Source organism: Oncorhynchus mykiss, chromosome 16, assembly GCF_057628025.1.
Source record: "Oncorhynchus mykiss isolate SJ-2025 chromosome 16, ASM5762802v1, whole genome shotgun sequence".
Lineage (NCBI taxonomy): Eukaryota > Metazoa > Chordata > Actinopteri > Salmoniformes > Salmonidae > Oncorhynchus > Oncorhynchus mykiss.
Genome location: NC_143037.1, coordinates 62,601,907 through 62,615,421, shown reverse-complemented (window position 1 = coordinate 62,615,421; position 13,515 = coordinate 62,601,907). Strand labels below are relative to the sequence as shown.

The following is a 13,515-nucleotide window of genomic DNA, read 5'->3' as shown; positions in this document are numbered from 1 at the left end:
ATTGAAATCAGGTGTTGTTTATTTACAGTAGTTAGACAGTATGTCTTTGCTGCTCATACTTACAGTATTATGTGTTATTACATTTTTACATGCAGTCATGTTCTTAAGACCTGCAGAGTGCTTTAGATAATGAAGACAGTCCTAAATTGTTGTGCGAAACCTCAGCTGAGTGTTTTCCATCTTCTTCTTATAGTCTTCATCAAACTGTTCACTTTGGGCCACAGTGAAATGGTTCTTCCAGTCACCAACCTTTCCTGGAGACAGACAAACAGACAGACAGACAGCTATATTGATAGTTTGATCATTCAGTAGATCCAGGATAAAGTATTCCAATGTCTCCACACCAGGTACCAGCACATATGTGTTGGTGTCTGTGACGACGTTGTGTCTCTCAGTGTGTTCATGTGTGTCTGTTGTGATAGCTGGAAGAGCTGAGCTCCAGCAGTTTAATGTTTATTTCTCTCTCTCATTCTCTCTCTCACACACAAACACACACACACACCTTTGCGCATAAAGGGGGATATCTTAAAGTCCATGACTGGGTTGGTGGAGTAGTTGGCCATGCTGTTCTTCTTCATATTATCAAACTGCACTCCTCCTTTCACCCTCTCCTTCTCCTCTGCTGAAGGAGACAAACCTAGGAAGGAGCACAGCCTGTCCAGCTCTCTCCCCGTATCCTGTAGGATCACATACACACTGGATGTAGAAACAGCTAACCTCCTAGAGCAGCAGTTAGAATGGCTCTTGAGCATATGTGTGCACTGAGCTCATTAGATGCATCTTAATAATACTGTAACACACAACTAGCATCATCATTCTACTCACCTCAACCATGTCCTCATAGAAGAGGTAGAGGATTTTGGAGTGAGTCTGTTTCCTCTCCCACCAGCCAGTCACATGGTCGTACCACGAACCAAACACCACTGAGGAAGTGCAGCGTAGACAAATTCATAGTGTGAATGGGGACTATTATCACTTTCTCATTCATTCATTCACTAGTTCATTCTCTCCTTCACTCACTCTTTCCATCCATGAATCTCTGTAAGTAGTTGTTCCAGTCTCCTGGCTCTGGCTCGGCCTGGTTCATACGGTCAAAGTGGAAATAAGACACTGCATTGTCCTTGGCATTACGGGCCACATACACTATCTGCAGAGAGAGAGAGAGAGATTGCATTTATAAATAGGGGTTATATAGTGAAGGAACATAGAGAACAAGTTACAAATACTGTACCCTGCAGTTCTTCTCCCAGAAGGACTTGGGCAGCAACTGGACTGGGAGGTGAGTCTTGATGAGGCGAGGAGAGGTGGTTAAGTTGTCCAGCACCTCCACTCCTAGGACAAACAAAATAATCCAAAATAATGTTTGATGGATATTATCACTGTTCGGCAAATTCTGTCATGATATTAAATAGTTTAGTTACTGCTTTGAAGACATCAGCAACATTTTTTACAGAGAAATTACTAAATAGTAGAGGTATGATTAAGTTTTCCAATGTTTTATTCTAACCTGGAGGGTAAAGGGGGATGAGCAACTCCAGAAAAGGAACTTTCTCAAAGATGGGTCTCTGATGCTCATGGGTTGTCTGGCCAAAATACAGCAGGTCTAGAATGTAGGAGACCCATGTGGTTCCTAAGAGAGAAATACAGATAGGGGAAACGTACACAGTCATTCACAAACCCAAACACAATCTTTAATGAAACATCAACCTCAGACTGAGAGAGACCTGCTTTGGGGTAGGTAGCGATGAGAATGTCATCTGGTCTGGCCTGGAAGTTCTGTACATTGTCCCAGTTGTCAGTGAAGTAGTTGGTCATGGAGACTCCATGGAAGTCAAAGAGTTTTGGTCGAGGTGGCAGCTCCATCTGTAAAAGTCGGTGTATTCGATCAAGGATCACCACAGTATTGTTTATGCTTGGATATATTAAGTGATCTGAATGGCTGTATTATTCAAACATAGAGAGGAATATTGCTCCTTTGATATGATCGCCTACAAATATTAACAAAGACTAAGTCTTAATATTTCTCAAATTATGACAGTTAAAACTACACGTGAAAGCAATTCCTACAAACCAAAATAATTGACTTACCCTGTTCTCTCTGAGTAAGTTACCTCAGGGTGAATGCACTGCTTACAAAATGACTCCTCTTTTATTCTCTGTGCTCCTCCTTTCCTGTCTCCTCCCCCATTCTCTCTTCATTCTTTTGCTTTTCAGGGTCGGGTTTGTTCTGGATCTACTCCAGAGTTGAGGGACTTTTCTGCTCTCCCTCACAGTTTTTCATGTCAATACTAAATCACCAGGGGGCACTGACACTACCAGAAATACACCACTGGGTGGCAGCTGACCATTGCAATGGCTGCTGGACACAGGATTGAGCAAACAAACTACTTAAAGTTTACCATATGCTTCCCAGTCGAAACAGTCCACGCATATATTATGACAACATTTTGTGACATTTTTGTACGATTTGGTGTTCAACCCCGTACTGTCAGGTTTTTTTCCCGGCTATTCAAGCAAACATTTTTTCTTGAGGTTAGATGTTTTTCTGTGATTGGTCAACAGTTGGGATTTTTCTATTAAGTGCTTGTTGTCATTCAATGTCAGAAGACTAGTTTTCATGCAAATTTTCACTTGAGAAATACTGCACCAAATCTCTTAGTTAGATTACTCAACTAAGACCTCCTCGGCAAAAACTTCCAAATTAATTACAGATTTCTTGAATGAGCTTAGATCAATTCTCACTATTTTGAGGAAATGCACTGGCTATGTTGTTGACAAGCCGCCTCAAGAGATACAAACGGTAAATATGCCACGTTTTTCTTGTTTTTCATGTGAATGGCGTTTGCTTCACCTTGCCAAGTTCTGCTAGGAACAAACCCAACCTATGTATGCGGATGCCTTTACACACCTGACTGGACCCCAAACATACTCAATCACCCACCTTCCATCAAAGCACACACATACACTTACTCACCTGATAGGCTACTGAGTGGGCAGTGTCCTGGGGTAGATAGTGTCTTTGTCTTTTCTTTGACCTCAAACTTGCACAGTCTTCAACACACTGTCTAAATCCCTTTTCAACAGTGTGGGTGTGTCTAACTCTTACCTGACCAAAGACTAGGCTGCAGAGTGTGTGCCCGTGCAATGTGTGAGGCGTGTACACATCTTTCACCTACTGCACCAACCTTTGATCACCCAGTTGCTTGTTAGACGACCACAATCAATACAAAAATATACTCTGTAATGTTACTTGGTAAGGAGGTTTGGTGAGGAGGTCAGATGTCACAGGTAAATGTTCATACAGTAGTTGAGGAGATCCAGAGTAAATCTAAGGTATGTGTTAAGGTTCTCACAGGCATAATGAACAACGTGTGTGTGTGTGTGTGTGTGTGTGTGTGTGTGTGTGTGTGTGTGTGTGTGTGTGTGTGTGTGTGTGTGTGTGTGTGTGTGGGGTCTGGCATAAGATAAATGGTTATGTCTCATACCTATCTGCACTCAACGGCAAGTATCCATTGACAACCAACACATTAAGCTTAACCAGGTTGAAAACAACTGCACCAAAATTTGTATTAAGGGAATTTGCACTAACCTTGGAAAAAGATGAATACAACTTTATCACCTGAATGCTAGGTATATTGGTTGATACATTGTTTTGATAATAATTACAATGCATGTAGCAAGTGTAAAGAAGGCTTATTGTGAAGTAAGATTTAACAAGTGGCACAAGCGTTATGCAAAAATATATTAACAAAATTACATTTCGGTCTTTTGTTGTTGTCCCTAGGTACATAATCATCTGTGAGGACTGACTTCCCTCTTGACTCTGGTTTTGCTCGCCAGGCACAGAAAATTGCAAATGCACTGGAAAACAATCAGCTTGAGTTAGAAAACTATTTGTCAGAGAAGCTGGTCCTAGACTATTGCACCCATGTGATAACAAGTGGTGATTTAGGTGCCACTCTGGTGAAAGAGGACTTTTTTCTGAACTCATTTGTAAAAATAAAAATAAAGAATTGTGACAAAGCTAAATTCAATGGATTTACAGCTTTCTCGTTTTTTTTATATGGTTAACTAGGTATTTCTTGGCAGAACTTGACCACATGGCTGGTGTGGTGTCTTATTTCTGCTATACCAAATGAGGAGAGTTACACACTTCACACACCAGTCAGAGTTATACTTAAACTACATCTTTAGTAATAACAAGAGCTTTGCAATAGCAATTTGACTTTCAATGATGCACCATATCTAATGAACCATTGAAAGTACCAACAGAAAAGTACAAAGATCTTTTATAGCCAAGATGCACCCCTCTCAACTTACATGACGAACCACAGATCTTAGGAACAGTTCACAAAGGGACTTTATAATTGAGAAAGGAGTATCCCTTAGCCATGTAACATTCGCTATAAATTATCGTTCAGTTTGGTCCCTAAGACGAGGTTCTAATCTCATTCCTGGTACTTCAGAGCACAGAACCATTACTTCATGTTATCTGGAATGCTCTTTAGGTTTTATCACCTAAAGACATCGTAAATCTCCTCTGTCAATGCTATCTCATAGAGGCCCATACTCAGTGGAACACACACACAATAGTTAACAGAATGCTCTATTCTGTCAAATAAAACAACCATTATAATGCAATACAAGCATTATAACATAATCTTGCAATTTTCCACGACACAATTTTCAACTCTGTCAATCACCACATTCTTATTGGCAGACTCAGTAGCCTCGGTTTTTTTAATGACTGCCTTGCCTGGTTCTCCAACTACTTTGCAGACAGAGTTCAGTGTGTCAAATCGGAGGGCATGTTGTCCGGTCCACTGCCAGTCTCTATAGGGGTGCCACAGGGTTCAATTCTCGGGCTCTTTTCTCTGTATATACAGTGGGGCCAAAAAGTATTTAGTCAGCCACCAATTGTGCCAGTTCTCCCACTTAAAAAGATGAGAGAGGCCTCTAATTTTCATCATAGGTACACTTCAACTATGAGAGACAAAATGAGAAAAAAAATCCAGAAAATCACATTGTAGGATTTTTAATGAATTTATGGCTGCAGTTTTACGGGCGCCCAACCAATTGTGCTATTATGTGTATTTTTCACTTTATTTGTAACTTATTTTGTACATAATGTTTCTGCAAACGTATTATACGGCAAAAAAGAGCTTCTGGATATCAGGACAGCGATCACTCACCTCGGTTTAGACAAATATTTTTTTTCAACAAGCAAGACGCACAGGACATTCTCCAAACACCCAAACAGGGCCAAGGAGGACAAAGAGCCGGATGCCTGGTCAGGACACGGAAAAGGCGAGTGGACGAGGTACGATCACGAATATCCTACCAACGGGACATCAAAAACTGTAATATCCTATGTTTCACGGAATCGTGGCTGAATGACGACATGAATATTCAGCTAGCGGGATATACACTGCACAGGCAAGATTGAACAGCACACGGTGGTAAGACGGGGGGGGGGGGGGGGGTCTGTGCATATTTGTAACTAACAGCTGGTGCACAAAATCTAAGGAAGTCTCTAGATTTTGCTCGCCTGAAGTAGAGTATATTGTGATAAATTGCAGGCCACACTACTTACCTAGAGTTTTCAGCTATACTGTTTGTGGCTGTTAATTTACCACCACAGACAGAGGCTGGCACTAAGACCGCACTCAGTCAGCTGTATAAGGAAATAAGCAAACAGGAAACCACTCACCCAGAGGCGGCACTCCTAGTGGCCGGAGACTTTAATGCAGGGAAACTTAAATTAGTTTGGCATTGAGGAGTACACCACATCAGTCACTGGCTTTATCAATAAGTGCATCGAGGACGTCATCCCCACAGTGACTGTACGTACATACCCCAACCAGAAGCCATGGATTACAGGCAACATTCGCACTGAACTAAAGGGTAGAGCTGCCGCTTTCAAGGTGCGGGACTCTAACCTGGAAGCTTACAAGAAATCCTGCTATGCCCTGCGACGAACCATCAAACAAGCAAAGCGTCAAAACAGGGCTAAGATTGAATCATACTACACCGGCTCCGACACTCGTCTTATGTGGCAGGGCTTGCAAACTATTACAGACTACAAAGGGAAGCACAGCTGCGAGCTGCCCAGTGACACGAGTCTACCAGACGCGCTAAATCACTTCTATGCTTGAGGCAAGCAACACTGAGGCATGCATGAGAGCATCAGCTGTTCCGGGACGACTGTGTGATCACGCTCTCCTTAGCCAACGTGAGTAAGAACTTGAACCTCTCTGGGATATGTGGGAAGCTAGCGTCCCACCTGGCCAAAAGCCAGTGTAAATGCAGAGCGCCAAATTCAAATAAATTACTATAAAAATCTAACTTTCATGAAATCACACATGTAAGATACCAATTTAAAGCTACACGTGTTGTGAATCCAGCCAACATGTCAGATTTCAAAAAGGATTTTCGGCGAAAGCAAACGATGCAATTATCTGAGGATGGCACCTCAGGAAACAAAGAGAGAGAAGCATATTTCAACCCTGCAGGCGCAACACAAAACGCAGAAATAAAAATATAAATCATGCCTTGCCTTTGACGAGCTTCTTCTGTTGGCACTCCAATATGTCCCATAAACATCACAAATGTCCCTTTGTTCGATAAATTCCGTCGATATATATCCAAAATGTCTATTTATTTGGCGTGTTTAATCCAGAAAAACACTGGTTCCAACTTGCGCAACGTGACTACAAAATATCTCAAAAGTTACCTGTAAAACTTTGCCAAAACATTTCAAACTACTTTTATAATACAACTTTAGGTATTTTTTAAAGTAAATAATCAATACAATTGAAGACAGGATGATCTGTGTTCAATACAGGAAGAAAACAAACTGACGCTACCTTTCTGGTCACGCGCCTCTAACAAACAGTACACTTGAAGTGACACCCGTTTTGAACAGGGCTACTTCTTCATTACACAAAGGAAAAACCTCAACCAATTTCTAAAGACCGGTGACATCCAGTGGAAGCGGTAGGAACTGCAAGAAGGTCCCTCAGAAATCTGGAATCCCAATGAAATACCATTGAAAAGAGAGTGACCTCAAATAAAAATCTGAATGTCTTTTCCTCTGGGTTTTGCCTGATACATACATTTTGTTATAGTCACAGACATGATTCAAACAGTTTTAGAAACGTCAGAGTGTTATCTATCCAAATATACTAATAATATGCATATCTTATCTTCTGGGGATGAGTAGCAGGCAGTTGAATTTGGATGGGAAAATACTGCCCCCTGTCACCAATAAGTTAAACAGGTCAATATACACAAGGCTGTGGGGCCAGACGGATTACCAGGACGTGTGCTCCGGGCATGTGCTGACGAACTGGCAGGTGACTTCACTGACATTTTCAACATGTCTCTGGTTAAGTCTGTAATACCAACATGTTTCAAGCAGACCACCATAGTCCCTGTGCCCAAGAACACAAAGGCAACCTGCCTAAATGACTACAGACCTGTAGCACCCATGTCTGTGCTTTGAAAGGTTGGTAAAGCTCACATCAACACCATTATCCCAAAACCATAGACCCATTCCAATTTGCATACCGCCCAAATAGATCCACAGATGATGCAATCTCTATTGCACTCCACACCGCCCTTTCCCACCTGGACAAAAGGAACACTTATGTGAGAATGCTATTCATTGACTACAGCTCAGCGTTCAACACTGTAGTACCCTCAAAGCTAATCACTAAGCTAAGAATCCTGGGACTAAACATCTCCCTCTGCAACTAGATCCTGGACTTCCTGACGGGCCGCCTCCAGGTGTTGAGGGTAGATAGCAACACATCTGCTACACTGATGCTCAACACTGTAGCTCCCCAGGAGTGCATGCTCAGTCCCCTCCTGTACTCCCTGTTCACCCACGACTGCATGGTTAAGCACGACTCCAACACCACTATTAAGTTTGCAGACGACACAACAGTGGTAGGCCTGATCACCGACAATGACGAGACAGCCTATAGGGAGGAAGTCAGAGACCATTGCCCGGGTGGTGCCAGAATAACAACCTATCCCTCAACGCAACCTAGACTAATGAGATGATTGTGGACTACAGGAAAAGGAGGACCGAGCACGCCCCCATTCTCATCGACGGGGCTGTAGTGAAGCAGGTTCCTTGGTGTCCACATCAACAACAAACTAGAATGGTCCAAACACACCATGACAGTCGTGAAGACTGGCGGTGTCAGAGGAAGGTCCTAAAAATTGTCAAAGACCCTAGCCACCCCAGTCATAGACTGTTCTCTCTACTACAGCATGGCAAGCCGTACCGGAGTGCCATGTCTAGGACAAAAAGGCTTCTCAACAGTACCTCCAAGCCATAAGACTCCTTAACAGATAATCAAATGGCTACCCAGAGTATTTGCATTGTGTGCCTCCCCAACCCCTCTTTTTACGCTGCTGCTACTCTCTGTTTGTCATATATTCATAGTCACATTTTAACTATACATTCATGTACATACTACCTTAATTGGGCCGACCAACCAGTGCTCCCGCACATTGCCTAACCGCGCTATCTGCATTGTGTCCCGCCACCCACCACCCCCTCTTTTACGCTACTGCTACTCTCTGTTCATCAAATATGCATAGTCACTTTAACCATATCTCCATGTACATACTACCTCAATTAGCCTGACTAACCGGTGTCTGTATGTAGCCTCGTTACTGTATATAGCCTGTCTTTTTACTGTTGTTTCATTTCTTTACTTACCTATTTTTCACATAATACCTTTTTTGCACTATTGGTTGGAGAATGTAAGTAAGCATTTCAATGTTGTATTCAGCTCATGTGACAAATAAACTTTAATTTGATTTTATGTACATATTATGAAAACTCTTCAAGTTACAATGTTTTTGTTTTAATTCCGTCATTTAACTTTTAATAACATAACAAAAACGACATACTTTTTCAGATTCCATCTATCATTGCTACCACCATTTGGCTGATGAAATATAATGTCCCAAAGTCAGTTTTTTGCATGTTGCAGGTAGATTCTCCATAGGCCCACCATACATTCCAATCCTCCACACTGAGAGGACAAAGGATTTGTTTTCTGCCTTAAGATTTACAATGGGCGTGAGGTGTCATAAATCCCCCCATCAATCCCTCTATACCTCTCCCCCTCTGCAGGGGTGAGAGATGTCTCTGTAGGACTGTGATCCATGGAAACCTGACCTGAACAGGTTAGTCATGACAGTCCCCCTCTGGTGGGTTGAACTTGGAAGGATTCTACATTTTGCAACCCACCATAAGAATGACCATCGGATGTCCTGGTTTGTGGACCATCGTAGCAGTCCCCCCCTGGTGCTTTACCCTGGTAGGATTTCAGCAAGCTGCAGACCACCACCAGAATGGACATGGGAGGTCTGGCTGTGGCTCTGCATTCCGGCCAGTTGTCCGGTTGTGCCGGCTAGTGGATCTAGGCAGTAACTTAGGCAGACGTCCAAAACGCACAACACTCAGGCAACACATCATAAGGTATGGCTTGTTTGAGTTGGTTTTTCTCGTCATATCCCCAACAAAGTGGAGTGGATTGGAAGAATGGAGCGGTTTGTTATCTGTGTTGATTTTCAAGACAGGTAACCCACCTTCATGACCAAGTGGGTCCTCTATCGGAATGGGAGAGGAATCATCTGTTGCAAAGCTGCTTACCTTGTGCGTCTCCACATCTGTATCAAAGTGTGTAGAAAAAACCTGCAGGCATGTGTCTAGAACGAGCGGTCCCTGGACAGTGATTTGAGTGTGGGCGAGGGTAATGGGAATGTTGACACAATGGTGTGAATTTCAGCGGACTCCGGCAATTGTACACCTAGTCACAATGACTTATCCATGTCCTCTTTCTCAACTGTATTCCGCTGCAGTACATCTCTTATCAGACCTTCTATATTGTTTCGGGTTAACGTTTAGATCATTGCTGAACACTTTGTGGCTCTTGTTACACTTGTTACCCTTGTCTCCTGACCCTTTGTGAGGGTCAGGTGCAGGGACGTAGCGGCCAGGTTGATCTCTACGGGACCTTCTAGCTATCTTTACTGCGGTGGTTATCGGTGTGGTGGTTACTTGGTAGCCACCACTTTTGTGCGTCATCTTTTACCGCACCTGTCCCTGATGCCGCACCTTCCAATTGGAGGGTACAGCACCAAGCTCGAAAACCGAGCTGTCTGGGCTCTTAGCCCAGCTTGCTTTTGATGCTTCAAAAGCTGTGCTCGCAAGCTCTTGGACTGTCGAGATCGGCAAACCAACGTGAGCAGTAGGGCCCAAGTAGTTAATGAAGTTGGGAGACATGTTTGACAGAAACAGTTGTTTGAATGGTAATAGCTCTTCCATTCCTGTTTCAGTGAGCATGCCAAAGTGATCTGAACAAAGCCTATGATAGTAGGCTTGTGGGTGTTCATTTCGAGCTTGTTTGATATTGTTAGCCAACGAGCTCTCGTGTTTGCGAGTCGCAGAACCACTGAATTCTATTTTCACAATCGTTGCAAGTTTAGGCTAGTCGTTTTGCACGTGTTTCTCTTGTAGATGGATGAACCTTGTCATGTGTCTGTTGGACGTTGTCACAGGAATTTCATAATTCCTATATGTGTACATTAATTAAATCACTCAGTCTATTTATAAGAATTTGTAAGATTATTTTTGCATAAAATAGACAGCGACCAGTCTTATCAAAATTAGATAATAGTATTGTAATGCTCTGGGTGTCGTGGGTGTGGAGTCAAACGCAGGAGACAGAGAGTGCAATGCTGTGCTCTTTAATTGTACCACAATAGTAACGGCCCCAAACACGGGGAATGAAAAATGTACAACGGAAAAATGCACGACCAGGCACTAACACGTACCTCTACTACAGAGCCGAAGGTTACAATGAATAATCCCGCACAACAAACAGGCGGGCAGGCTGTCTAAAGAAGCCCAACTAATCATCACAAACAGGTGCTACCAATACAAGGAGGGGGAGGAAAGACAATCAGTGGCAGCTAATAGGCCGGTGACGACGACCGCCGAGCACCACCCGACCGGGAAGGGAAGCCACCCTCAGTTGGACTCGTGACAAGTATTTATTCTCGGAGCTCGCTGCCATGGAACCACAAACAACAGTTTATATACAAAATATGACGTCATAGGTTATAACGTATCCTTCCTCCTATCGTCCAAGACAAAACAGGTTCAAAAGTTTATTCCAACCCCCTAGCTCGCTCACTCCAGACACGCACTATATCAAGATTAACTTCTGAAGTCTCACCTTCATCTATCACTATTCAGAAGACAGCTCCAGATAATGGAAAACGTAGGGAGGCACTCGCTGCCTTATCTAAACACCCCAGAGCTAAGTTGAGTTGGTTCAACGATCCTTTTTGCTTACTTAAAAACCCACAACCCATTCCTCCCCAACCTAGTTGGAATGGTGTTTATTATGTTTAATTACCTCCTGTTTCATGCTACATAATCCCTTCCTTATGAATTAACATTATTAATCAGAGATAATAAAACAGAGTAGAGTTCAATTAGTTATAGTTATATTTAAATGTAGATATTGTTTAGTCATTATTCATAAAATTCCTAACAATCCACCCAACAATCGCTTCAACAGATAGAGCCTGTCGGCATTCGTAGCATTTGGGTAACAATCCAAGGCGTCCTCAATGTCTGCTAAGAATGTCTCTGTGTTGTTTAGCTTACCTGGGACGGGGTCAAAGATGCGGAAGCTTTTGACGATTTTGCTAAGACGTGCCACGTCAAGTGCGCGGGGAGCATCTGCACCCTCCTGTGGGGACTTGTGGGCCGAAAGGCCAAAAGGAAAAGCCAAGCTATGGTTGTGTTGGCGAGGAGGCGCCATATCACTGTGGGCTGAATAGCCAAGAGGAAGAGACTGAGGGACTCGATTGGCGATTGTCCTATTTTGTTGCACTACAACCTGTAATTTAAAATAATTTTATTTGGATTTCATGTAATGGATATAAACAAAATAGTTCAAATTGGTGATCTGAAATGAAAATAATTACTTGTTTCAGAAAATTTTAAAAAACAACAATGATCTCAAAGATAACCTGTTCTGAAAGGTCCCAGATTCTGCAACACCACTAAGCAAGGGAACCACCAAGCAAGCAGCACCATGAAGACCAAGGAGATCTATAAACAGGTCAGGAACAAAGTTGTGGAGAAGTACAGATCAGGGCTGGGTTACAAAAAATATCCTAAACTTAGAGCATCCCACGGAGAACCATTAAATCATTATTAAAAAATAGAAAGAATATGGCACCACAACAAACCTGCCAAGAGAGGGCCGCCCACCAAAAGTCACAGACCAGGCAAGGAGGGCATTAATCAGAGAGGCAACAAAGAGACCAAAGATAACCCTGAAGGAGCTGCAAAGCTCCACAGTGGAGATTGGAGTATCTGTCCATAGGACCACTTTAAGCCGTACACTCCACAGAGCTGGGCTTTACGGAAGAATGTCCAGAAAACAGCCATTGCTTAAGAACAAAAATAAGCAAACACGTTTGGTGTTCACCAAAAGGCATGTGGGAGACTCCCCAAACATGTGGAAGAAGGTCTCTGGTCAGGAAAATGCTATGTCGGGCGCAAACCCAACACCCATCATCACCCGAGAACAACATCCCCACAGTGAAGGACGGTGGTGGCAGCATCATGCTGTGGGGATGTTTTTCATCGGCAGGGACTAACTAGCAAACTGGTCAGAATTGAAGGAATTATGGGTGGTGCTAAATACAGGGAAATTCTTCAGGGAAAACTGTTTCAGTCTTCCAGAGATTTGAGACTAGGACGGAGGTTCACCTTCCAGCAAGACAATAACCCTAAGCATACAGCTAAAGCAACACTCGAGTGGTTTAAGACATTTAAATGTCTTGGAATGGCCTAGTAAAGGCCAAACCTCAATCCAATTGAGAATCTGTGGTATGACTTAAAGATTGCTGTACAGCAGCAGAACCCAGCGAACTTGAAAGAGCTGGAGCAGTTTTGCCTTGAAGAATGGACAAAAATCCCAGTGGCTAGATGTGCCAAGCTTATAGAGACATACCCCAAGAGACTTGCAGCTGCAATTGCAGCAAAATGTTGGGTGAATAGTTAAGCACACTCAAGTTTTCTGTTTTTTTGTCTTATTTCTTGTTTGTTTCAAAATAAAAAAATATTTTGCCTCTTCAAAGTGGTAGGCATGCTGACCAATCAGAGCCGGCATGGAATAAATCAAGGACTGAGAGGATGGCTAATTCTTCAGTGTCTTTGACAACATATTGCTCTGTTTCTAGGGAGCTTTGAAAGAGCAGAAACCCTCATGTGAAAACCAGTTTTCAGGGTCATGTGGGTTTATTGAAGTGAGTTGCTTTACCCCTTTCATGATATAAATCGTGAGAGTGCTAATACACACATACATGTGTTCACAAAATAAAATCCAACCCACACACTGGAAAGAAGAATTAGAACCCATTCGAAGAAAGAAGTATTAGAGCAAGTATATGTGTGCATGTGAAGCA

At 42.8% G+C, this 13,515-nt stretch overlaps 1 protein-coding gene across 2 annotated transcripts; it reads right to left on the bottom strand.

The window, feature by feature from the left end:
• Window position 1: 1 nt before the first annotated feature.
• LOC110492458 (cytosolic sulfotransferase 2) lies at window positions 2–3,364 on the bottom strand. Of its 2 annotated transcripts, none has more exons than XM_036947449.2 (8): window positions 2,975–3,364; window positions 1,725–1,863; window positions 1,508–1,630; window positions 1,232–1,332; window positions 1,021–1,147; window positions 826–923; window positions 503–677; window positions 2–254 (listed from the first exon to the last, which is right to left on the bottom strand). In XM_036947449.2, exons 2-8 carry the CDS (start codon window positions 1,861–1,863, stop codon window positions 142–144), a joined length of 876 nt encoding a protein of 291 aa, XP_036803344.1. In that variant the 5' UTR covers window positions 2,975–3,364; the 3' UTR covers window positions 2–141. The 2 variants fall into 2 exon arrangements, with proteins under 2 accessions (XP_036803344.1, XP_036803345.1); XM_036947450.2 differs by having other exon boundaries at window positions 2,089–2,984.
• Window positions 3,365–13,515: the final 10,151 nt, after the last annotated feature.

What these genes read in the sequence shown, in the direction of transcription:
- LOC110492458 (XM_036947449.2), bottom strand. Translation starts at nt 1,863, where the DNA reads ATGGAGCTGCCACCTCGACCAAAACTCTTTGACTTCCATGGAGTCTCC. An exon ending in TCTGGGAGAAGAACTGCAGG is followed by an intron (nt 1,148 to 1,231) that starts GTACAGTATTTG and finishes CTCTCTCTGCAG; the next exon opens with ATAGTGTATGTGGCCCGTAA. An exon ending in GAGATTCATGGATGGAAAGA is followed by an intron (nt 924 to 1,020) that starts GTGAGTGAAGGA and finishes GCACTTCCTCAG; the next exon opens with TGGTGTTTGGTTCGTGGTAC.